General features: G+C 35.9%; 2 protein-coding genes across 6 annotated transcripts in view; both read right to left on the minus strand.

Moving 5' to 3' along the window:
• The window catches only part of RABGAP1L (RAB GTPase activating protein 1 like), an 856,710-nt gene that overhangs the window by 557,336 nt on the left and 273,324 nt on the right, over positions 1-26,050 (minus strand). The gene's annotated exons all lie outside the window — the stretch shown is intronic.
• GPR52 (G protein-coupled receptor 52) lies at positions 4,147-10,048 on the minus strand. Its single transcript, XM_030823953.1, has 2 exons — positions 9,185-10,048; positions 4,147-7,971 (listed from the first exon to the last, which is right to left on the minus strand). The coding sequence occupies exon 2, from the start codon at positions 7,718-7,720 to the stop codon at positions 6,635-6,637; it is 1,086 nt and encodes a 361-aa protein (XP_030679813.1). The 5' UTR covers positions 7,721-7,971; positions 9,185-10,048; the 3' UTR covers positions 4,147-6,634.

Raw genomic sequence — 26,050 nt, forward strand, 5'->3', positions numbered from 1 at the left:
TGTCAAGAGCATTACATATGTTCAAAAGCATTATAAGTGTTTCCAAATTTCAACTTGCAGTGTTTTCCAATAATTTCTTACCAATTTAGCATTTTTAATTATAAAATTCCTGAAAAAGTAAATGAATAATTGTGAAGAGGTTATTTGTATAAAAATATGCCATCTACTAATAATTATATTAAACTTAGAATTCTATTAAGAACATAAGTGAACATCTTAAAGCTATACTTTACAGAGTATGTACATAAACATTCTTTGTGTCATGTATAATCTCAGACAAAATTACTGCACATCTCTTGCTACAGTCCACATTTTATCCAAAAATAAATTAAAAAATCTAAAGAACAGGTCATACAACTCTGTACCTTGTTTGTGCTTTGCAATTAAAATAATTGAATTTATAATAAATATTTTGCCATTTTTAACTGGCATCAACCTTACTTACAATTGCTTAAGTAGAAAATAAAATAAAACTGGGGTCAAATGTTTAAGTCAATGATAGGTATTTCTTTTGTATAAAGTATCATTTTTGGAAGTTTTCAAAATTTTGCAAATTATTTTCATTTCATGAATTCTACTATTATGTACTATGTTTCTTGATATTTATCACCTTAAACCTTAGAATTTTAGAATCTCAAAAACTAATTTGGCTCCATTTACTATAATGAAGGTGGTGATATGTGCCTTTCATGTTAAATATTTATCAGACATAACAGACTCCTGCTAAATTTATTACTATTATTTTCTTCACCTTTGTAGAAAATCATATATAAAAGCAGAATAAAAGTTACCATTAAAAAGTATAAATATGTTCTTTGGAGAATTCTGCCTATGTAGGAAATGCAGGTAACGTACCAGCTGGAGCCTATTTCCTAATGCAGGGCCATCTTTTTGTTGTTTAAAGATGTGAAAAATGCAGAAAGGTGCCATCAATGATGCATTTAAAAATCCTACAGTGGGCCGGGGCAGTCGCTCATGCCTGTCATCCCAGCACTTTGGGAGGCTGAGGCGGGTAGAACACGAGGAGGTCAGGAGATCGAGACCATCCTGACTAACAAGGTGGAACCTCGTCTCTACTAAAAATACAAAAAATTAGCTGGGAGTGGTGGCGGGCGCCTGTAGTCCCAGCTAGTCGGGAGGCTGGGACAGGAGAATGGCGTGAACCTGGGAGGCGAGCTTGCAGTGAGCGGAGATAGCACCACTGCACTCCAGCTTGGGCAACACAGCGAGACTCTGTCTCAAAAAAAAAAAAAAAATCCTACAGTGATTGAGATCCATTTCAGATCCATCAAGTAATACCTCAAACTGTTTACATTAAAGCAAAAATAAGTCAAGAACATCTACTATTGCAAGTAGGTTGTCAAGTTTATTGGAAAAATCTACCTGAAATAATAATAATGACAGAACTCAGAAAAACTATATAACTTATCTTTATAAGACAATATTGAGACATTATTGGATAGTGTTATTTGTAGTATCAACATAAGCTGTTTTGTGAAATGTTAAAATATTTTTTAAATATTCAGCATTCTTCGTTTTGTTTTGTTTTGTTTTGTTTTGTTTTGTTTTGTTTTGTTTTTGAAATGGAGCCTCACTCTGTCACCAGGCTGGAGTGCAGTGGTGCGATCTCGGCTCACTGCAACCTCCGCCTCCCGGGTTCAAGTGATTCTCCTGCCTCAGCCTCCCGAGTGGCTGGGACTACAGGTGCACGTCATCATACCCAGCTAATTTTTGTATTTTTAGTAGAGATGGGATTTCACCATTTTGGCCAGGATGGCTTTGATCTCCTGACCTCGTGATCTGCCCGCCTTGGCCTCCCAAAGTGCTGGGATTACAGGTGTGAGCCATTGCACCCAGCCTTCAGCATTCTTTTTAACCAAATATTAATTTTCCTGATTATAAAAGAAATGTTTACCAATGCTCATTGTAAAAAATTAAAACAAAATAGTCATGAAGAAAAACCTTAATTCCATCATGTTAATATTTTAAAAAAACACTTTCACTATTGAAAAAAGTTATGAATATTTTAAAATACAGAGCAAGACTAGCACTGAATCAAACTTCCATTTATGAGAAATCATGAAATGGGAACTGTTTTCTCTATTCTAGCCATTTTGTTTTCCTCAATATCTATGTATTTGGTTACAGGATTACCACTTTCTACATATCCCTCTTAGTCTAAAATAAAATTAATTTCTGCTCAAGGAAAAGAGAATCTTTTGGAACCTACACGTCAGAGTATAGCACTGACTCAGTAACACATACATGCTCCTATGCACCAAAATGGCCCTACCTACACATACATCATGCTATCTATGCTCAGAATGTTACACCAGCAGATTTCTCACATCTAAATCTTTTTTATCTACTTATTATGTAATTGTATCTTTTTCACATCTAATGATTACCTTCTAGCGTGGGGAGAAAAAGAGGAAAGGTCCTTTAAGGCAACTTCATTTATCTTTAAATTCACATAATTTATGTTATCTATGGAGCAAATCAGCTTATTGATCATTGTTTCTCCCAAGAAATAGATATATGACAAAATACTTCAAATCCCATTTTAATAAATGAGGAAAATTAAAGTGCAAAGACAAATGACAAGACATCCCTGGACAATCCTTCCTATTATTACTTCCCTAATGAGAATAAAATGTTTAAGCATATTTAGTGTAATAAAGTAAGAGGTAAGTTAATCTCAGAATCATGTCTGACTGTCTCATCTCAACATTTGCTTGCTGGATATCTTTAATCTCAAATGATGTCTTCATGAATAACTATTCCTGGGAAACAAGCTTTCAGAAATATACTTGAAATATCTGAGTTTAACCCCAAAATTTGAGTTTAAATAGATTTGCAAAAAGAAATGCTATCTTAGAAAACCCTAATGCTCAATGGTTTATTTCTGTTTGAATTGGGATTAGTGACCTTTAAGTTGTGATGTTAATAAATATGGCACCCACAAAGATAATAAAACAGCAGCTACCGGCCGGGTGCAGTGGCTCACACCTGTAATCCCAGCACTTCAGGAGGCCAAGGCGGGCAGATCACGAGGTCAGGAGATCAAGACCATCCTGGCTAACACGGCAAAACCCCGGCTCTACTAAAAATACAAAAACTTAGCCGGACGTGGTGGCAGCTGCCTGTAGTCCCAGCTACTCGGGAGGCTGAGGCAGGAGAATGACATGAACCCAGGAGGTGGAGCTTGCAGTGAGCCGAGATAGTGCCACTGCACTCCAGCCTGAGTGACAGAGCAAGACTCCACCTCAAAACAAACAAACAAACAAAAACAGCAGCTACCATATTCCGAACATTTTTTATGTGCCAGGAGCTATGCTGGGCACACAGACTACAAAATTTCATTTAGTCCTCAAATTCAGCTGAACAGGGAGCTACAAGTCTCTGACTTAATATTTTTTAATCAATGCCAAAACTAAGGTTTTAGAGCATTTGGTATCTTACCTAAGGCCAAGCAGTTTATGAGGGCCTGGATCTCAGCCCAAGTTTCATATACTAACAGTGTAAATTATGAAGCTTTCCAACACTCTATAACTCTAGAAACAACTATGCAAATAATAGAACCCTTAGGAAAGAGAATACAGAATGCATTGTTTTTTGGCTGTCTTTTATAGCGAAACTGGATAATTACCATAAAATATAATATAATGAAGAGAAAAATGATTATGCTTCCTATTCTTAAAATATATTATCTAAAAAGAGAGGTTTCAAAATAAGGATTAGCTTATTATATAAACACATTAAAATATGACAAAAGGAAGTTAAGTGGTTTGCCCTAGAGTTGTATATAAAATACTATAGTAAATAAAACTAAACTTAGAATTTGCCTCATTCAGCCTCTTTCGGCCTATGATAAAGCCTTTCTTTTCTACTCTTCCTCTTCAAAACAATTTTTTTCCAAAAAGAAATTGATAGAGATTTCAAAAAGGTATTCAAGGGAAATAACAAAAGTAAACCAAAGTAATATCAACAATTTCAGTTTGATTACAGACTAAACTGGTAAGTTTGAGCTTATCAGATTGCTGTTTTAATAAAAGAAACTTGTAAGATCAAAGAAAAAGACATCACAAGAAAAGAACTCAAGCAAAAGTCTTACGATGAGAAAAAAATAAATAAAACTCAGAGAAATACTGTAAGGAAAAGGTACAGAAAGAGGTATAAAAATTTAAAGGCTTTTGAAAAGAAAGCAGTGCAGCCTACTGGTGAAGCAGACAGGCTTTGGCCCAGGCCTACTGGATGGGCGGGAACCTCTGCCATTGACTAGTTAACTGACGAATAATCATTTTTCTTTCGTTTCCTTATCTCTGGAGTGGAAATAATAACTATTATCTCAAAAGGTTGTAGTGAGGATTAAAGGTATAACACATGTAAAACTGAACAGTGAGCCTGGCATATAACTGTTATTAATTACTATGGGGAAAACCCAGAAGGGGAAAATGCAGTAAGCATGGCCTCAGGCTTTCTGTACACAGAATCCACTGGGTCCTTTCTAACTATATTTATACCTCAAAGAAATAAAAATACGATTCCCAAATAATATGTATAATTTTGAAGTCTTATATGTGATATCTGAAATGTTAGCAGTACATTTCCTTGAACTTTGTTTTTCTTGAACTGGTCTGAATTTAAAAGGCACATTTAAACCAAGATGCCACTGGCAAACAGGGGACAAGAATAAATATAAACCCAAGCTACAGAAGTATAAAACAATTAGATTTTGATTCCCAAAAAAGTAAACTCTTGTCCTAAGCATTTTATTAAACTGAGGCGAAGTCTCATTTTGATATATAGAATATTATTTTATTCTTTATTTTAAATCTTTCTTACATGTTTAAAAATATACAGGGGTTCAGAACAACCTCAATAAAATGACAACATTTCTACTAAAAGACCTTTGAAGCCAAACCACCAGGGTGCAAACATGGTTGGCTTCTAATTTGAAGAGTCATAGGCACATTTTATTAAATGCATTTCATAAAACAAAGAAATCAAAAATGCTGAGAAGAAAAATACTCAGTAGTTTGATATAAATTTTAAAATATCTTTCAGGCAAGAAACTTATGGTAAAAAAGTAATATTTAGATGTTTTACTGCTCATACCTGCTTCACTAATTCCCCAAATGCTACTTTGCTACATCTAAACCCCTGACAATTTATCACACAATCCCATGTAGTGCGCAAAAAAATAAGTTGATCTCTGCATTTGAAAACAGATCATTACAAAAGAAAATACTGTCAGCTCTTATCTGTATTTGATAATTAAGTATATTATATTCTCAGCAGCACTAAAAATGCAGCTTTGTCTAATATAAATATCTAAATAACAATTACACAAAAGTATTTTTCTCTTAAAATAAGTTTTTGTATATACTTTTTCCAATGTTGACAACTTAAACAACATTGATCTATATATTTTGCTAAGAAAACATCAGGCACAGATAACATAATTTATATTTTCTTTGCTGTTGAAAATATAGTATGTGCAAACGCATATCACACAAATGACTAACTGGTGGACACAACAGTAAACTATTGCAGACCTAACACAAAAAAGATTCATGTTTTATTTTATTTATTTATTTTTAAAAAGGGCATTCTAAGAACCCTTATGAGTAATACCTCACTGCTGGGTGAGTACCCTGCATCTGCATTACAATTACTAGTGGGTTTTCTTAAAGAAAAACAAAGCTTTACTATAGCAAAAAAAGACATCACTTTTAAGCACATGAACTAATTTAAAAGGAACCAGATAAAAATGTTTCCAAAAGCCATTAAAAATATTTAATAAGCTACCAGATTGCTTTGCTGGAAGAAATACATTATTTAACATTATGGATGCTCTATACAGTAGATTCTTTCAATAGCTAAGACACTTCTAAAGTAAGGTACCAATGGATGCAGATCAAGAAAAAGAGATAAAAAAAGCAGGAGACTGTTAAGAAACCGGGGAAAAGCAAATGTCATTTTACCCAGAAGAAACAAAAATACTGTTTCTATTTGTTTGTAGCAGAAAAATTGTGCTGCAGAGAAGATTATAAAAACGCAAGCAAAGGGGTTGTTTGGCAAATAATAAAATGCAATGCTTACTGTGCATCCTCCATGAAGAGATCACCTATGGATTATAGATTAGTGTGATTAAAGGTACACTTTGATGCAAAAGATTATACTTTGCCACATATATAATATGTAGCACTTTTCTACAAAGGGCAGTTTATGTAAGTAATAACTTCCACAAAGAGTGAGAGAAACATGGACAAAATGAGAAAGACAGAGGCAGGGTACAGTCAGACAGAAAGACAGAAACGCCGAGCCGAGGGGCTTGCTCATGTCCTGCAGAAGATTTGAGATATTCTTTTTTATCTCAGTGCTTAATTTTTCCTGTTACTGCACACTAATACTCACATGCTATAATTATTTCATGAGATAACCCTCTATACATCCTTCCCTTTAGTTTCTTCCATGAAAAAGAAAAAAAAAAGAGAAACTTTTAGTCTCATACTTCATTTTATAGTCAACTATTCAAGTAAATATTTCTCTGATGGCAAATTTCCAGATGAATCTAGAATATGATCCAAAACCACTGTCAGATTACATTTGATTTACTATGTAGCTCTCTTCAAATGGAGCAAGAATTAGCCCGTTTCCTAGGTTTGGGTTCTTGTGCTTCCTGATCCTTCACACACATACAGGATGTGCACATTGTCTCAGACAGTCTTCGGAGGCCTAGCCGGAAAACACTGTTGGAGAGGCTGTATATTACACAGTTACAAAAACTATTACTTATTGCAAGCCAGGTTGTTAAGAAGGACAGAGTTGGATTGTCCAAGACCCGGGAGCTTTCCAGAAGAAAGTAAATTATATAGGGGAGCCACAGCATATAAAATACACTGGTTATCCTAAACAAAACCATGGCGTAGCGACGGTCAGGGCTGTGTCCAGTCTCTCTGGAAGAATCTACCTCATGACTAGGGAATCGGGCTCTTCGGTCATTTATCTCTTTGGTGTGCTGACGGCAAATTTTGAAAATGTGGAAGTAAGTGAAGCAGACAACAAAGGCAGCAGGAGCATAAAGTAAACAAACAATAAAGCCAGTAAAATAGGCACTGGTGAGCCAAGAGGTGGCACACCATTCAAAAATGTCACCATGGTAACCAGGTTTCCCCCAGCCAAAAAAGGAAGGCAAGAAAATTAGGCAGGAGTAGATCCAGATCAAAATAATGCAAATTCTCAAGCGACAAGGGGTGACCAGTTGATTGTAGGAAAGAGGCTTGGTTATTGCAAGATAACGATCCACACTGATGCAAGCAAGACATGCCATAGAAACACTTTTTAGAACTGAGATGATATATCCAAAAACCTGGCAAGTCAATGACTCGTGGACACCTGTGGAGTAGTGGAGAAGTGAGAGAGTAGGAACCAAGCAGCTAACTCCAACGAAAAGATCAGCATATGCCATCGTCTGAATGAAATAGCTGGTAGTATAATGATGTAACAGTGGAGCACAATGAAAGACAAAGATAACTGTTAGATTCCCAGCAATGATCAGAAATGTCAGCAACACAATAACCACTGTCTCGAAGATGCAGACATCCACCACACTGTAGTGGCCAAATCCAAGTGGGCAGGAGTGACGCTCGGACACATTCACAATGCCACTGCTCATGTTCAGGATCCTCCATTCAGTCCACCTGGATTCATTCATGGCTTGGAAATTTAAAGATACCTGCAGACTTGGCTACAGCAAGCAGGTGCCCTGCCCAGCATCTGTTAAACACCACACATGAGTGTTTCAGAACCTGCTTCAGTAGACAGTGTCAGTGCTTCTGTCACAGCTGAGAGTCCCAGAGAGTGCTCAAGTCTCTTCATCAGCCTCAGTTCAGCAGTGACACACCTCAGCTTTCGGGCGGGGGGTGGGGGGGGGGGGACGGTAAGAGGTGGAGAGAAGGGGGTAAGCTAGAAAGGAGGTGAAAAGAGGTCACTAATTAGTTTCCTCTGGTGCCCTCAAAGAACTTTTTGCAGACATAAGGCACTTCTAGAGAAAATAGACTTATTATCTTGCACTATGAAAAATTAAATCTGTAAAAAGAAAAAAAAATAAATTGCCAAAGGAAGAAAAGCTTCTGTGGGCTGTTCTCCTCAGTGAGGCAGTTTCTTAGGGAGCAACTGGAAAGAATGAGAAAAGAAAAACTCCGAAACTGTCTCAGGCTTCCTGCTTTATCTATGATGAAAAATGCATTCATATTTTAGATTTTAAATAATTTAAGAACTCAAATTTGGTTGAAAAGCTAAGAAAAAGTTCATTGTGACAAAGACTGTCTTTGGGCTTAGTTCAGGGATTGATGTTGGGAGGGTCAAATTTATAATCTATTTCTCATTTTTCTAAAATCTAAGAAAAACAACTCTATCAAAGTTAATTTGAAAAGATTCATCTCTACATGGGCAGAATAGAGGTAACAAACAGACTCTAGATTGCCCTATAACTCTCATGAGAAAAAAGTATTTTCCAATAGAAAAGATAATATACAATTAATTAATGAATTAACACCTGGCAAAATATAATAAACTTCTGAAGTTTTAATTCTGCATGCATTTTTAAAGCATTTAGATGAAAGCAGTTTTAGTCCATTACAGTTACTGGTGGTACTAACAGCAACGTAACTTATACCTCTTCCTTTTCAAAATGAAATTATTTTTGCTATTAATTTGGTATCTATAACTTAAAATAACATTTATTATTTTATATACCACCTTCCTTATAATGGAGCATAATAAAATATATAGCTCACAGTTATTTCTCACCTTTGCAACTGTACACCCATATCTCATATATATGTAAATATAAAGTTAGACAATAAAACTTTCCAATATACTCTGAGCTTATTTGACCAGAAATGCTGCCATTATTTATTACTTAGGTATTTCTAACAGGCTTCATATTCTATTTTGCTATACCTTTTCTATTTTCAGTAGATGATTTAACACATTAAATCATTACTTCAACTATATCTTCTGAAAGTGGAAAATTACCTTGTTTATTACATTTGCAGTTATGTAGCAGCCATATGTTAAAAAATGCCTCTTCTATTTCTGTATTCTATTTTGAGCAAGTGCTCAATTAACACAGGGGCCATTAGGTTGGTTGCAAGATAGTCTTATTTTAAAATACCTCTAAAGTATCAAGATGAGTTTAAATCCTAGAGTTTGAAATATTGCAAGGCTGCCAGGATAGAATCCATCCAAAATGCTTCCAAGGTCATTTTGATATCAGGTTAACATTTGCCAAAGTATTTTTTAAAAGTAAAGTCATTTCAGAGAGTCTCTTGTCATTGTTATCCTATCTTTTGAAGAAATAACATGCATTAGAAATAACATTTCCTCCAGGAACAATGCAGCAGCTTAACAGAAAGCATTCTTCTGAAAGTTATTTTCTGGTGCACCACCAAGTCATTCAGGCAAGTCCTTCTTCTGTTATAATAGCCATAGGATATTTCTTCTTGTACATTCCTAGTTTCACTTATCACAAAATAGTTCTCTTGTTATAGGAATAAGGTAATGCTTCTCACCTACATTCACTCTTATCAGCTGCTAGGCTGGGCTGCTTGATTCAGAAGTCCGATTTACTGTGATGCAGCTACAAGGATGCTGTCAGTATATTCTTCACAATCTCTCAGCATCAATGCCTCCACCTGAGCCCAAGCCCTCCTCCTCCTCCTCCTCATCCTGGGCTGATGCAGAAAAACTCACCATCAGAAAGGTGACTCGGCCCTCCTGCCCCAATCAACAGCACAGCCAATGGCTACTGCAGCTGAAACTGTCACTAGGTAACAGTTGCCAGGCACATGCAGGCTTATAGACTTACTCGGCAAGCTCCGATCAAGACTGACAAAAGAAGACAATGGAACTGACCGATCTTTATAATATATTAAGGCATTTATGAACTTCTCAAGGTATTCTCCTTATAGCATTTGAAAAGATTATTTCCTATGGACAGCACAGAAAAAATAAACTGCCATACTCCTGTAAACCCTGTAAAGAAACTACTACAAGGTACTATGACACTAAAAAGTCAGCAGTAATCTAATGCTCATTGGCAGAAAAAACTTATTAATTATTAAAAATCTGCCAAGTCTTCATGAACTAAAGTGATATGACTACTAACTTCTCTCTAAAATACATAGTTATATTTTAATTAACAGAACTTAGAAATCATTTACTAATCTCTCCAATCCCCACCACCCCCTCAAAAAATTGCTGAGTTTGATGTATTTAACTGTACAAACAAAGCAATAGAACTAACACTACTGTACCAAAATCTATTCAGGGCAATACTGAAGGTCAAATATGATCTCAAAAGAGCATAGAAATTAGAATAAATAGAAACATTGCTTATCCACTTTTTATCCTAGTATGAAAAAAAGGTCAAATGATCAAAGAAATTTGTTCTAAGTGCTTGAGCTACACATACCTAAATTAGAACAATGCAAATTAATTTAATCAAATATTTGATGGACATTAAAAACATTTCTGATTATTTTGACTTACTACAAACAAACATTCACTATTTTAAACTTCTTATGGGATCAGAACTTTTCTTAAAAGTGACTTAGAACTAATTTACAAATTATGTCAGAATTAAAATACACCAGGAAAATTAAGATAAAATGGAAGATAACTAACATTTGTTGAGTACTTTCTATATGCCAAGCATTGTGCTATGTGCATTATATACTTTTCCTTTATAAAAATCTTAAAACTCTACGAAGTAGGTATTATCATGATCATTTTCAAAATGAAGAAAGCAGATACTAGAGATAGTAAGTATAACTTGCCTATAATTACAGACTTGTGAAAATGGGACTGAAATAGGTTATTATTATTCTTAAGGCTAAAAATCGCAAATCAAAACCACAATGAGATACCATCTCACACCAGTCAGAATGGTTATTAAAAAGTGAAAAAATTACAGATGTTGGCAAGGTGGTGGAAAAAAGGGAACACTTATACAATACTGGTAGGAATGTAAATTAGTTCAGCCACTGTGAAATGCAGTTTGACGATGTCTCAAAAATACAAAACGGAACTTCCATTCAACCCAAAAGAATAGAAATCATTCTACCAAAAAGATACATGCAGTCATATGTTCACTGCAGCGCTATTCACAATAGCAAACACATGGATCAATCCAGATGCCTATCAACAATGGACTGAATAAAGAAAACATGGTACATATACACCATGAAGTACTATGCAGCCATAAAAAGAACAAAATCATGTCCTTTGCAGCAACACAGATGCAGCTAGAGGCCATTATCTTAAGCAAATTAATGCAAAAACAGAAAACCAAATACTGCATATTCTCGCTTATAAGTGGGAGCTAAACACTGAGTACACATGGACACAAAGAACAATAGACACTGGGCCTGACTCCACAGGGAAGGTGGAGGGTGAGAGGACTGAAAAACTACCTACTAGGTACTACGCTCACTATGCTCACTACCTGGGTGATGAAATCATTTGTATACAATTTACCCATGTAACAAACCTGTACATGTACTCCCTGAACCACAAATAAGCAAAAATACAAGAATCAAACAAATAAAAACCCCACTCTCTTCTTTCTTCTGATGGCTGCTGGTCAGAAAATGTCTTAGAATAATTTCAGATTTTATAAAAATGATTTCCAGCATATCAAGTATCTTACTGCAATGGAAAAAAACTAAAAATCACAAGAGGAGCTTTGGAAACTGTGCAAATACATGGAAATTGAACAATATGCTCTTGAATGACCAATGGGTCAATGAAGAAATTAAGAGAAGAATTTTAAAAGTTCTTAAACAAATAAAAATGGAAACACAACATACCAACACCTATGAGATGCAGCAAAAGCAATAATAACACAGAAACTTATAGAAATAAATGCCTAACCAAAGAAGTAGAAAGACTTCTAATAAATAACCTAATGATACACCTCAAAAAACTATAAAAGCAAGAACAAACCAACCCAAAATTAGTAGAATGAAAGGAATAATAAAGAGCAAGACAGAAGTTGAGATCTAAAAAACATAAAAAGATCAACAAAACAAAAACTCGATTTTTTGAAAAGATAAACAAAATCAACAAACCCTTAGCTAGACTAAGCAAAAAAGAAAGCAGACTCAAATAAATAAAATCGAAGATGAAAAAAAGACATTACAATTGACTCCATAGAAATACAAAGAATCATTGGAGACTACTGTGAAAAATATATATGCCAACAAACTGGAAAGCCTAGAAAAAATGGCGAAATTCCTGGACACATACAATCTACCAAGATTGAACCACGAAGAAACAGAAAATCTGAACAGACTAATAATGAGTAAAGAGATTGAAGCAATAATAAAAAGTCTCCCATCAAAGACATGCCCAGAACTTGATGGCTTCACTGCTGAATTCTATCAAACACTTAAAGAAGAACTAATACCAACTCTACTCAAACTATTCTTAAAAAGTTAAGAGGAAGGAATATTTCCAAACTCATTCTATGAGGCCAGCATTATCTTGATACCAAAAGCAGACATGGACACATACAACAAAAAAAATTATAGGAGGCGAATATCCCTGAGAAACATAGACGCAAAAATCCTTAACAAAATACTAGCAAACCAAACAACACATTAAAAAGATATGCCATGTTCATGGATTGGAAGAATTAATATTGTTAAAAGGACAATATCACCCAAAGCAACATACAGATTTAATGCATTCCCTTTCAAAATAACAATGACATTCAAATAAATAGAAAAAAAAACCCTAAAATTCGTATGGAACTACAAAAGACCCTGAATAGCTAAGGCAATCCTAAGAAAAAAGAACAAAGCTAGAGGCACCCCTCTACCTGACTCCAAATATACTACAAAGTTATAGTAACCAAAACAGCATGATATTGGCATAAAAACACATAGACCAATGGAACAGAACAGAGAACCCAGAAATAAATCTACACATTTATAGTCAACCTAAATTCAGGAAAGGCACCAAGAAAATACACTGTTGAAAAGACAGTGTCTTCCATCAATGCTGCTGGAAAAACTGGATATCGATATGCAGAAAAATAAAACTAGACTCCTATCTCTCACCATATACAAAAATCCAGTTAAAGTTGATTAAAAACTTAAAGGTAAGACCTGAAACTATGCAGCTAATACAAGAAAACACTGGGGAAATGCTTCAGGACATTGGTTTTGGCAAAGACTATTTGAGTAAGACCTCAAAAGCACAGGCAACAAAACAAAAATAGACAAACAGGATGATATTAAGCTAAAAGGCTTCTGCACAGCAAAGAAAATAATCAATACAGTGAACAGGCAACCTAAAAAATGGGAAAATATTTGCAAACTATCCATCTGACAAGTGATTAATAATCAGAAAAAAAACTATTAAAAAGTCAGCAAAAGATCTGAATCGACATTTCTCACAGGAGGACATACAAATTGCCAAGAGGTATATGAAATATTACTCATTTTGCATCTGGCAAACGCAAATCAAAACTACAAAACTATAATGAGATACAATCTTACCTAGTTAATATGGCTATTATCAAAAAGACAAAAAGTAACAAACGCTGGTGAGGATGCAGAGAAAACAGAACACTCATACACTATTGGGGGAATGTAAAACTAAAATAGCCATTATGGAAAACAGTATGGAAGTTACTCAAAAATTTAAAAATATAACTATCATATGATCCAGCAATGCCACTGCTGGGTATATATCCAAAAGAAAGGAAATCAGCAATGTCAAACAGATAAATGCACTACCATGTTATTACAACACTATTCACAATAGCCAAGATATGAAATCAACCTAAGTGTCCATCAAGACATGAATAGGTGGGGAAAAAAAGCAATATGTATACACAATAAAATATTATTCAACTATAAAAAAGAATGAAATTCTTACATTTGCGGCAACATGATTGGAACTGGAGGACATTATGTTCAGTGAAATAAACCAGGCACAGAAAGACAAATATTGCATACTCTCACTCACATGTGGGAGTTAAACAAGTTGATCTTATCGAAGTAGTGAGTAAAATGATTGTTGTCAGAGGCTGGGAAGGGTAGGGAAAAAGGAATGAAAAGAAGCTGGATAATGGTTACAAAAATGCAGTCAAATAGAAGGAATAAGTTCTAGTGGTTGTAGTGGGGAGATTATAGTTAACAATTTATTGTATATTTCAAAATAACTGGAAAAGAAGTTAGAATGCTACCAACACAATAAGTCATAAACGTTTGAGATGCTAGATGTCCCAATTTCCCTGATTTGATCATTACACATTGTATGCATGTATCAAAATATCACATGTACCCCATATATAACTATTATGTATTATTAATTATAAAAATGATCTCTACTCCCTGATTCTAAAATAAAAGTTGGAAAAAATTATTTCTAAAGAGTAGAAGGTCCTATTCTTTCCTCCATGTTGAACTGCCTTTCAGAGAAAACCATGTTACTGCCAAAATCTTCGGAGGTTTAGGTGAATATAGAACGGTAAGTGTATTTCTCATTACCAGAAATGAGACGTTTGTAAGATACATTAGAATAACGATTTTCAAGTGAATATTATGTTTAAGGATGAAAAGGCAATATTTAAATTTTATACAAAAGGCTAGAAAGTCCTATTTTATAGGGAAATATTTTGACTTTCAGAGATAATAGTATTAAAATCAATCAAAATCAGATATAATATTCTCTAGCACAAGAAAAATAAATATTTAAAATAAAATTATATTTGATAAATATTCATGAATGTAGATAGGTCCCACATTCCTTGTAAAGAAAAGTTAAATGCTAAGCTTTACTACCAAACCATTGAAAAAGTATAGCCATTACACATATTTGAAGCAGTTTTGAATCATAATATTTCTAAAATTAGGAAAATGGCAAAAAATATCATTCAGAAAATTTCACATACTAAATCCCTTTAGTTTGTTTCCAAAAATAATCACTGGTAGCTATTTGAATCTACAAATACTGTAAATAATCCATAATTGCACATGCTTCTAAAGGGAGATGAAAACATGAGATGAAGAGTTTCAGAAGTAGTGCCTTTGACCCACTAAGCCTCCCTCTTTCTTTCCACCAACTTAAAAAAAAAAAAAAAGCTTCAGCAGCTCAAACAAAGTAGTTTTTTCTTTTTAGCAACTGACTGTACTAGCTACTTTTTTTTTTTTTTTTTTTTTTTTTTTTTTTTTTTTTTGAGACAGAGTTTCGATCTTGTTGCCCAGGCAGGAGTGCAATAGCACGATCTCGGCTCACTGCAACCTTCGCTTCGCCTCCCAGGTTCAAGCAATTCTCCTGCTTCAGCCTCCCAAGTAGCTGGGATTACAGGCACGCACCACCACACCTGGCTAATTTTGTATTTTTAGTAGAGATAGGGTTTCACCATGTTGGTCAAGCTGGTCTTGAACTCCTGACCTCAAGTAATCCACCCGCCTCGGTCTCCCAAAGTGCTGGGATTACAGACGTGAGACACCACACCTGGCTGACTGTACCAGCTTCCTTATTTTTCTTTCTTCCCATACTTTTTTCCAACAGGATTATAATATGAACACATTTATAATGTGAAGCTTTACTGACAAAAGAGTACTAATATATATTTACATAGTTTCCTATATAAAGCATTCTTTGTTTTTAAATTAGGCATAATTCTCTTCATTTTCGGGGTCATTAGGTATCTTATTATTGCCATTTTTTTTTTTTTTTACAATCATCAGCTGCCTCCTTCTGCTTTCAGCTGATGAATGCTAATCAGAAAATATCTAGGAGGAATCATTATATAGAATTACTTGTAACAGCCCAAACTGTATAACTTTATTACATGATACATCACAGGCATTTAATTTTTTATTTATACATTAGATATGTTTATTCTTTTATATATATATTTATTATACTTTTATTCTTGTATATTTATCAATATTTCATTATTAAAACATCCAGTCAATTCAAACTACTCCTCAATAGAACTTAAACAGAAAAGCAAGAAAGGACCATTAGCCATCAATGGCAAATAGGATAAATAGTAGGCAATGCCTATCAAAGAGAACTATACAAGCAATATAGTATTAAAGAAAGTAAACAAATAGAGGCCAGTCAGGGTAGCTCACACCTGTAATCCCAGGACTTTGGAAGGCCAAGGCAGGCAGATCAACTTGAGGTCAGGAGTTCAAGACCAACCTGGCCAATATGGTGAAGCCCTGTCTCTACTAAAAATACAAAAAATTAGCCAGGCATGGTGGTGCACACCTGTAATCCCAGCTACTCAAGAGGCTGAGGCATGAGAATTGCTTACAGTGAGCAGAGATCGCACCACTGTGCACTCCAGCCTGAGGAACAGAGTGAGACTGTCTCAAAAAAAAAAAAAAAAGTAAACAAATAGAGACTAAAGTAAACCTGTTGTCCTTTACTAAATTTAAAAACGTACCAAAAGGCTTACGCATTCAGAATTTACCTATTGCCTCAACTACTTCTCCTACCTGGTAACTTTTCTCCATCTTCACTATCATTACCCTAGCAAACCAGCATCATCTTGTGCTTAGACACCTGTAGTGGCTTCCAATGTGGCCTTCTTGAGTTGTTTGTAGTCTCTCTTCAATCCATCATTCACAAGAGACAAAATATTTTTTTCCACAATGCAAACCAGATCATGTTGCTTCTGTTTTAAAATACTTCACTGGTTTTACATTGCCCTTATGATAAGATCCTAATAGGTGCTATAAAAACTGGTCTGCAGCTGGGCACGGTGGCTCACGCTTGTAATCCCAGCACTTTGGGAGGCCAAGGCAGGCGGATCACGAGGTCAGGAGATCGAGGCCACCCTGGCTAACATGGTGAAACCCCGTCTCTACTAAGAAATACAAAAAAAATTAGCCGGGCGTGGTGGCAGGCGCCTGTAGTCCCAGCTACTCGGGCGGCTGAGGCAGGAGAATGGCGTGAACCCGGGAGGTGGAGCTTGCAGTGAGCCGAGATTGCGCCACTGCACTCCAGCCTGGGTGACAGAGTGACACTCCGTCTCAAAAAAAAAAAAAAAAAAAAAAAAAAAACTGGTCTCCATGCATCCATCCAGTCTCATTTCTCTTCTATGTTGTTTAGGATTAGCTAAACTACCTCTACCTCCCCACCAACTCATATCCCTCACCCACCAGTCACAAATATACTTGCTATGTTCCCTACGGCCTCAGGATATTTATAACTGCTGCTTACTAGGCCATCACACTTCTTTTTATTTAATTCAGATGCAATCTTTAGGTCCCAGTTTTAATACCACTTCCTCTGGGGAATCTTCCTTGAGTTCTCACAGGGAACCAGACCAGATTCTACACATATTATAGTTTATAATTATTTACTTCATTCACCTTTGTCTTCTTGACTAGATTACAAGTCCCATGAGGAGAGCAACATCTGCTTTGTTTGCCATTGCATCTCAAGGGCCTACACTGTGGTGCTAGACACAGAATAGGTGTCGAACAAATAAGTGTTTAACATAATTTTAATATAAAGCACATAAAATAGCTAAAACAGTCTATCAAAGGACTGAAAAACAGTAACATCCAGTCTATGTGAAGCTCAGAATACACAAACTTCACAAGAAAAAGCTAGAAAATGTATTTCCCAATTGTGGGAGGGGGGAATTAACCTCCTAATATATTCAAATAAAGGTTAGTATTAGTTATCTGTAAATCTCCCTAAACTAAACTAGAGTATTTCACTAGTGCTTTGAAAAGCCCTATCTAGCAATTGACAATGATTATTTAATTACTTATCATCTAAAAAATACCAAACGCTGCAAAATACAGTATCAATGCACTTTAAATGTACTATTAAATGTAGTATTAAAGCAACTTGGTCTAAGTGCCAAGAATCAAATAAACCCTCTGAAGTGATACATATCACAATCTACTGATTTAGTGACCTCTCAAGAGCAGAAAACAATTTCATGTTGTCAATTTCATTTCATTATGAGACAAATTATTAGCAACTAAGAAAATTAAAGAAAAGTTAATTTAGTGGCACTACAAAAGAAAACGTCCTCAACCTGATAAAGACACTATATGGGAAAACCTACATCTAGCATAATATTTAATGGTGAAATATTTAATGGTGAAATATTAAATGCTTTCTTCCCAAGATTGGGAAAAAGGGAAGGATATCTGCTCTTACACATCTATACACATTGTACTAGAGGTCCCAGCCAGTTTAACAGCCAAGAAAAAAAAAGCCATACAAAAAAAGGAAGATATAATTGTGCACATAAGAAATACTAAAATGTCTTCCCAAGAGCCCACTAGAATTAATGAATAAATTTTGTCGGAACACAGGTCAATATATAAAAATCATTGCATTTCGATATACTTGTAAGAAACAATAGGAAACAAAATTTAAAAACAATAAATCATTGAAAATTGCCTTGAAAAACAGAAAGCAGGTGAAAATGTATAAAACCTCTACTCTGAAAACTATAAAATGACATTTGAGAAAAATTAAAAAGTCCTATATATATATATATATATACACACACACACACACACACACACACTTTTTTTTTTTTTTTTTTGACTGAGTCTTGCTGTGTCTCCCAGGCTGGAGTACAGTGGCGTGATCTCGGCTCACTGCAAGCTCGGCCTCCTGGATTCAAGTGATTCTCCCGCCTCAGCCTCCCAAGTAGCTGGGATTACAGGTGCCCACCACCATGCGCGGCTAATTTTTGTATTTTTAGTAGAGATGGGGTTTCACTATGTTGACCACCTGGTCTCGAACTCCTGAACTCAAGTGATCACCTGCCTCAGCCTCCCAAAGTGCTGGGATTACAGGCGTGAGCCACTGCGCCCAGCCTACTATCTTTATGCAATGGAAGAATCAATATTGTTAAGAACATCAATTTTTCTCAAATTGATCTTTAGATTCACTGCTATTGCAATTCAAATCCAAGCAGCTTTTTGTAGAACTGACAAGCTACTAATTCTAAAACTTGTATGTAAACACAAAGGATCTAGGAGAGCTAAAACAATCTTGGGAAAAAGAAAAAAAAAAAACAAAGCTGAAAGACTGGCACAACCTGATTTCAAGACATACTATAAAGCCTTAAGAGTTAAGATGTAGCTCGTTAGTTGATGCAGTTTCTTCCTAGCCTTGATGGTCTTTATAATTTGGCATGTTTTTGCAGTGGCTGGTACCAGTTGTTCGTTTCCATGTTTAGTGCTTCCTTCAGGAGCTCTTTTAGGGCAGGCAGGCCTGGTGGTGACAAAATCTCTCAGCATTTGCTTGTCTGTAAAGAATTTTATTTCTCGTTCACTTATGAAGCTTAGTTTTGCTGGATATGAAATTCTGGGTTGAAAATTCTTTTCTTTAAGAATGTTGAATATCAGCCCCCACTCTCTTCTGGCTTGTAGAGTTTCTGCCGAGAGATCAGCTGTTGGTCTGATGGGCTTCCCCTTGTGGGTAACCCGACCTTTCTCTCTGGCTGCCCTTAACATTTTTTCCTTGATTTCAACTTTGGTGAATCTGACAATTATGTGTCTTGGAGTTGCTCTTCTCGAGTAGTATCTTTGTGGTATTCTCTGTATTTCCTGAATTTGAATGTTGGCCTGCCTTGCTAGATTGGGGAAGTTCTCCTGGATAATATCCTGCACAGTGTTTCCCAACTTGGTTCCATTCTCCCATCACTTCCAGGTACACCAATCAGACGTAGATTTGGTCTTTTCACATAGTCCCAAATTTCTTGGAGGCTTTGTTCATTTCTTTTTATTCTTTTTTCTCTAAATTTCTCTTCACGCTTCATTTCATTCATTTCATCTTCCATCAGCGATACCCTTTCTTCCAGTTGATTGCATCAGTGACTGAGGCTTGTGCATTCGTCATGTAGTTCTCGTGCCGTGGTTTTCAGCTCCATCAGGTCCTTTAAGGACTTCTCTGCTTTGGTTATTCTAGTTATCCATTCGTCTAATTTTTTTTCAAAGTTTTTAACTTCTTTGCCATTGGTTCGAACTTCTTCCTTTAGCTCAGAGTAGTTTGATCTTCTGAAGCCTTCCTCTCTCAACTCGTCAAAGTCATTCTCCATCCAGCTTTGTTCCATTGCTGGTGAGGAGCTGCGTTCCTCTGGAGGAGGAGAGGTGCTCTGATTTTTAGAGTTTCTGGCTTTTCTGCTCTGTTTCTTCCCCATCTTTGTGGTTTTATCTACCTTTGGTCTTTGATGATGGTGACGTACAGATGGGTTTTTGGTGTGGATGTCCTTTCTGTTTGTTAGTTTTCCTTCTAACAGTCAGGACCCTCAGCTGCAGGTCTGTTGGAGTTTACTGGAGGTCCACTCCAGACTCTGTTTGCCTGGGTATCAGCAGTGGTGGCTGCAGAACAGTGGATATTGGTGAACCGCAAATGCTGCTGCCTGATCGTTCCTCTGGAAGTTTTGTCTCAGAGAAGTACCCGGCCGTGTGAGGTGTCAGTCCGCCCCTACTTGGGGGTGCCTCCCAGTTAGGCTACTCATGGGTCAGGGACCCACTTGAGGAGGCAGTCTGCCCGTTCTCAGATCTCAAGCATAGGCATGGGCAAGGACTTCATGTCTAAAACACCAAAAGCAATGGCAACAAAAGCCAAAATTGACAAATGGGATTTAATTAAACTAAAGAGCTTCTGCACAGCAAAAGAAACCACCATCAGAGTGAACAGGCAACCTACAGAATGGGAGAAAATTTTTGCAACCTACTCATCTGACAAAGGGCTAATATCCAGAATCTATAATGAACTCAAACAAATTTACAAGAAAAAAACAAACAACCCCATCAAAAAGTGGGCAAAGGATATGAACAGACACTGCCCCAAAGAAGACATTTATGCAGACAACAGACACATGAAAAACTGCTTATCATCACTGGCCATCAGAGAAATGCAAATCAAAACCACAGTGAGATACCATCTCACACCAGTTAGAATGGCCATCATTAAAAAGTCAGGAAACAACAGGTGCTGGAGAGGATGTGGAGAAATAGGAACACTTTTACACTGTTGGTGGGACTGTAAACTAGTTCAACCATGGTGAAAGTCAGTGTGGCGATTCCTCAGGGATCTAGAACTAGAAATACCATTTGACCCAGTCATCCCATTACTGGGTATATACCCAAAGGATTATAAATCATGCTGCTATAAAGACACATGCACACATATGTTTATTGCGGCACTATTCACAATAGCAAAGACTTGGAACCAACCCAAATGTCCAACAATAGACTGGATTAAGAAAATGTGGCACATATACACCATGGAATACTATGCAGCCATAAAAAATGATGAGTTCATGTCCTTTGTAGGGACATGGATGAATCTGGAAACCATCATTCTCAGCAAACTATCGCAAGGACAAAAAACCAAACACTGCATGTTCTGACTCATTGGTGGGAATTGAACAATGAGAACACATGGACACAGGAAGGGGAACATCACACACTGGGGACGGTTGGGGATTGGGGGGAGGGGGGAGGGATAGCATTAGTAGATATACCTAATGCTAAATGACAAGTTAATGGGTGCAGCACACCAACATGGCACATGTATACATATGTAACTAACCTGCACATTGTGCACATGTACCCTAAAACTTAAAGTATAATAATAAAAAAAGAGTTAAGATCTTGCATAAAGGATACACAAAATGATCAGTGAGAAGAAGAAAGTCTAAAAATAAACCCATACTTACATGGTCAACTGAATTTCAATTAAAAATTCTAAAACAAATCAAGGAAAAAGGAAAATTTTCTCAGTAAATGGTACTAGAAAAATTTGAATAATCTTCTGGGGAAAAATTAACTTACACCATGTCCTCACAATATATAGAAAAATTTAAATGATATGGATCATAGATCTAAACAAAAAAAATTGAAATTGCAAATATATAGCTTCTAAAGAAAAACATTCTAGAAGAAGAATGTCTTCATAACTTAAGGATAGACAAAGATGAACAGGTGCAGTGGCTCACACTTATAATCCCGACACTTTGGGAGGCCTAACCAGGAGTATCACTTGAGCCCAGGAGTTCAAGACAAGCCTGGGCAACATAGCAAGACCTTGTTCATATCAAAAACAAAATTTAGCTGGGTGTGGTGGTGCACACCTGTAGTCTCAGCTACCTGCAAGCTGAGGCAGGAGGACTGCTTCAGTCCAGAGTTCTAAGCTACAGTGAGCTATGATCATGCCAACACACTCCAGCCTAGGTGACAGAGTAAGACTGTGTCTCTTAAAAAATAGACAAAGACTTATTAGGATACTGGAAGCAATAACTATAAAAAAGTTTAATAAAATATACTTAAAATAAATGCTCTGCTTAGCAAAAGACATCATTAAGAAAATCAGCAAGCCAAAGACAGTATTAGCAAAACATATGTCTAACAAAGGACTTGCATCCAAAATATATAACTGACTCCTACAATTTGTTAATATGAATACAAATAATCCCATTAAAATGGTGAAAAAACTGGAAGACACTTCACAAAAGAAGATAAACAAATAACCATTAAGAAAATGAAAAAGTGCTCAGCATCCACAGTCATCAGGAAAAGGCAAAATAGATGAGATACCAATATACACCCACAATGAGATACCAATATATGCCCACTAGAATGGCTAAAACTAAAAGACTGACAGAACAATGTTGGTAGGGATATAGAACAACTGAAACCATACACTGCTGGTAGTAGTGTAAAATGGCTCAACTTTCAAAACTTTGACAAACAGTTTGAAATTTTCTTATGACATTAAAAGAAAATCTACCCTATCTCTCCCATCAATTCCTTCCAATAGAAAGGAAAACATATTGTCCACAAAAGACTTGCATAAAAATGTTCATAGCAGTATGTATAAAAATGAAATAGCCAAAACCAGAAACAGCCCACACACATCCATCAACAGGGGAATGAATAAACAAACCATGATATTTCCATACAATGAATATAGCAATGAAAAGGAACAACACTATAGACACACATAACATGGATGAATCTTAAAACTGAAGGAAAGAAGCCATACATTGAAGAATACACATTGCATGATTTTATATGAAGTTCTGAAATGGGAAAAACTAATTTTTGCTGAAAGAAATCAGAACCCTAGTTGCCCCAGGCAGGGTGTGTGTGTGTATGTGTGTACACATGCGCTCATGTGCACACATGTATCAGTCAAGACTGGCAAGAGGTATGAGGGAACTTTCAGGGAAGAGGGAAACATTCTGTATCTTGATACGTGTGGTTACACACATGCATGCATGTCAAAGCTCATTAAAATGTAACATTTAAGACCTGTGTAAGTTATAGCTGAAGAGACTGAAAAGGCTGTGATGGCATTTGCATGTAATCAAGTGTTCGACTTCTGTGTAAAGCCACGAAATGAGAGACCTAAATTATTTGAGTGAATTTTGAGGCATTGCCATGAAATTATATAGTATAATGATATTTAAAAAGAAACATACCAGAATCCTTTGTAGCAATGTGCCATAAAGAATGAGAGCTACTAAAATGTCTAAAAGAACAGATACTGGTGGATGGGGTAAGTATATCCAGCCTGCGCATACTTTCACACTCAATCAGTATATCTGACTCATGGCTCAGCGTTTGTACTCAAGACACAACAGCCCAGCTGCAAGTGAGACACTGAGAAAAGACATACTAAATGCCAGTTATACAACACTTTGAGGCTGCCCTAGCTAGCTGAGATCTAAGACAATGGGCCAAGTAAGCAAAACCTTTAAGAGGTTCCATTATGTTTCATCAATCATAAAGAAAAATGGAGAAAAAAATACTAATTTACGTGTATATTTACCACCTTCTTAGTGGGAGAAAGTCTCAAACACAAAATATGTGTTTAAAACAAAATTAACAGGTCAAAACAGTATGCAGAGCAATAAAATAAAACCATACACAGTATGATCTTTCTTCTCATATTTTCCCCTAGGTATGTTATTACCTTTAATAAACGTTTATTAAGTTTGAAGACAAGGAGATACTATGACTTAGAGGAAAGAATGTAGGCTTGACCCCTAGAGTCAGACAGATTTGGGTTGGCAAGATGGCTGCACCACTCATTAACTATGAGGCCTTGGGTATATCTTTCTCTCCATGTATCTCAGCTTCTATCTTTAAAATGGAGATAATAATACTTACCTTTAAAAGTTGATTATGAAAATTAAAACTTAAAGCATGTAAAGCATACAGTGGCTATTCATTCAAAGCTCACTGATAGTAAGATACGCCTATTATTTTACCATCAGTAAGATTTTTGTTTAATCATTTTTCCTTCAGAAACTACATCCACAGGTAACATGCTGAGTTTTGGAAATTAATAATAACACTTTCTCTTTTCTATTGAATTGCCAACTCCCTCATCATTCCTTTTTTAAAGTACATTAAAGAAAAGAAATATCAGCCAGGCACGGTGGCTCACGCCTGTAATCCTAGCACTTTGAGAGGCCGAGGAGAGCGGATCACGAGGTCAAGAGATCGAGACCATCCTGGCCAACACGGTGAAACCCCGTCTCTACTGAAAATACAAAAATTAGCTGGGCATGGGGGTGCACGCCTGTAGTCCCAGCTACTAGGGAGTCTGAGGCAGGAGAATTGCTTGAACCCAGGACGCAGATGTTGCAGTCAGCTGAGATAATGCCATTGCACTCCAGCTTGGTGACAGTGAGAGACTCCTTCTCAAAAAGTAAAAAAGAAAGAAAAGAAAAGAAATATCATTGTCTGAACCTGACCATGCTTTTTAGGAAAATCCTGTGATTAGCAATAAAGTAACATGAAAATTACCAAGGCTTAGTCTACGAAAACCTAAGGTATGTGGATCTTACATTTCCCAGATAAATGAGGGGCTTTTTAAAATTGATTTTTAATATTATGTTTTATGCTAGTGGATTGGATAAAGAAAATGTGGTACACAGACAACATGGGATACTACACAGCCATAAAAAATGAAATCATATCTTTTGCAGGAGAATGGATGCAACCAGAGGCTATTATCCTAAGCAAATTAATGCAAGAATAGAAAACCAAAAACCCATGTTCTCACTTGTAAATAGGAACTAAACATTGGGTACTCATGGACATAAAGATAGCAACAGTAGATGCTGGGAACTAATAGAGTTGGGAGGGAGAGAGGAAAGTAAGGCTTAAAAAACTATGGGTACTATGCTCACTATCTGGGTGAAGGGATCAACCATACCCCAAACCTCAGCATCATGCAATATTCTGATGTGACAAACCTGCATGTGTATCCCTGAATCTAAAATAAAAGTTGAAACTATTTCTTTAAAAAAGAAAAAGAAAAATGATCCCAAGTTTAAAAAAAAATTGTTTTACTCTATTACATTAGGCATCTAAATTCTTATAAGATGTATTACCTATTCCTCTGTCTTCTTAAACCAAGAATTCTGACATTATTTAATATTTGGTAGCCTAGGATCATCACTATTAACATCAATTCAAATATTGTCTTCTGATACAATCATACCTTTGTAGCTGCTGGATTTGTTTGATTTCCATAAGAATTAGGTACCTTAAAAATAATACATAGCTCTCTATATTTTATGAATCTATGTGCATAGCAAACATAGCAGTAGCCCCTCCTTCCTGTTCTAATTTGCTGTCCATATTTTCTAGAGGCTTCCGTATCAGAAACTAAGCTTATAAGAATTTTTTCTCAAAGAGCAAATAAAGGTAACTGCTCTATGAGTAAAGTGCCATAGCTCAGGCTTAAGCTGTCAGTTATTTCTAGATAAGTGAGGAGGTAATTGTTTTAGTATGGCAACAGGTATGAAAATACACTTAAAAATAACACAGGAGAAAAGGAAATTTCAATGTTTCTTACATCTCCCATGGCTTACAGCTATGCATCAATCAAGATCTTTTCCTGCTTTATAAACTAACAAATCTGGAAATTAAATTTTTTATATCATTTCATTTTTATATCAATGAAATCCCATAAAAATTAGAATTATCTCATAGAAAAGGTTCAG

Source organism: Nomascus leucogenys, chromosome 12, assembly GCF_006542625.1.
Source record: "Nomascus leucogenys isolate Asia chromosome 12, Asia_NLE_v1, whole genome shotgun sequence".
In the NCBI taxonomy this organism is placed as follows: Eukaryota; Metazoa; Chordata; class Mammalia; order Primates; family Hylobatidae; genus Nomascus; species Nomascus leucogenys.

Coding starts and splice junctions, on each gene's coding strand:
- GPR52 (XM_030823953.1), bottom strand. CDS start 7,720: ATGAATGAATCCAGGTGGACTGAATGGAGGATCCTGAACATGAGCAGT.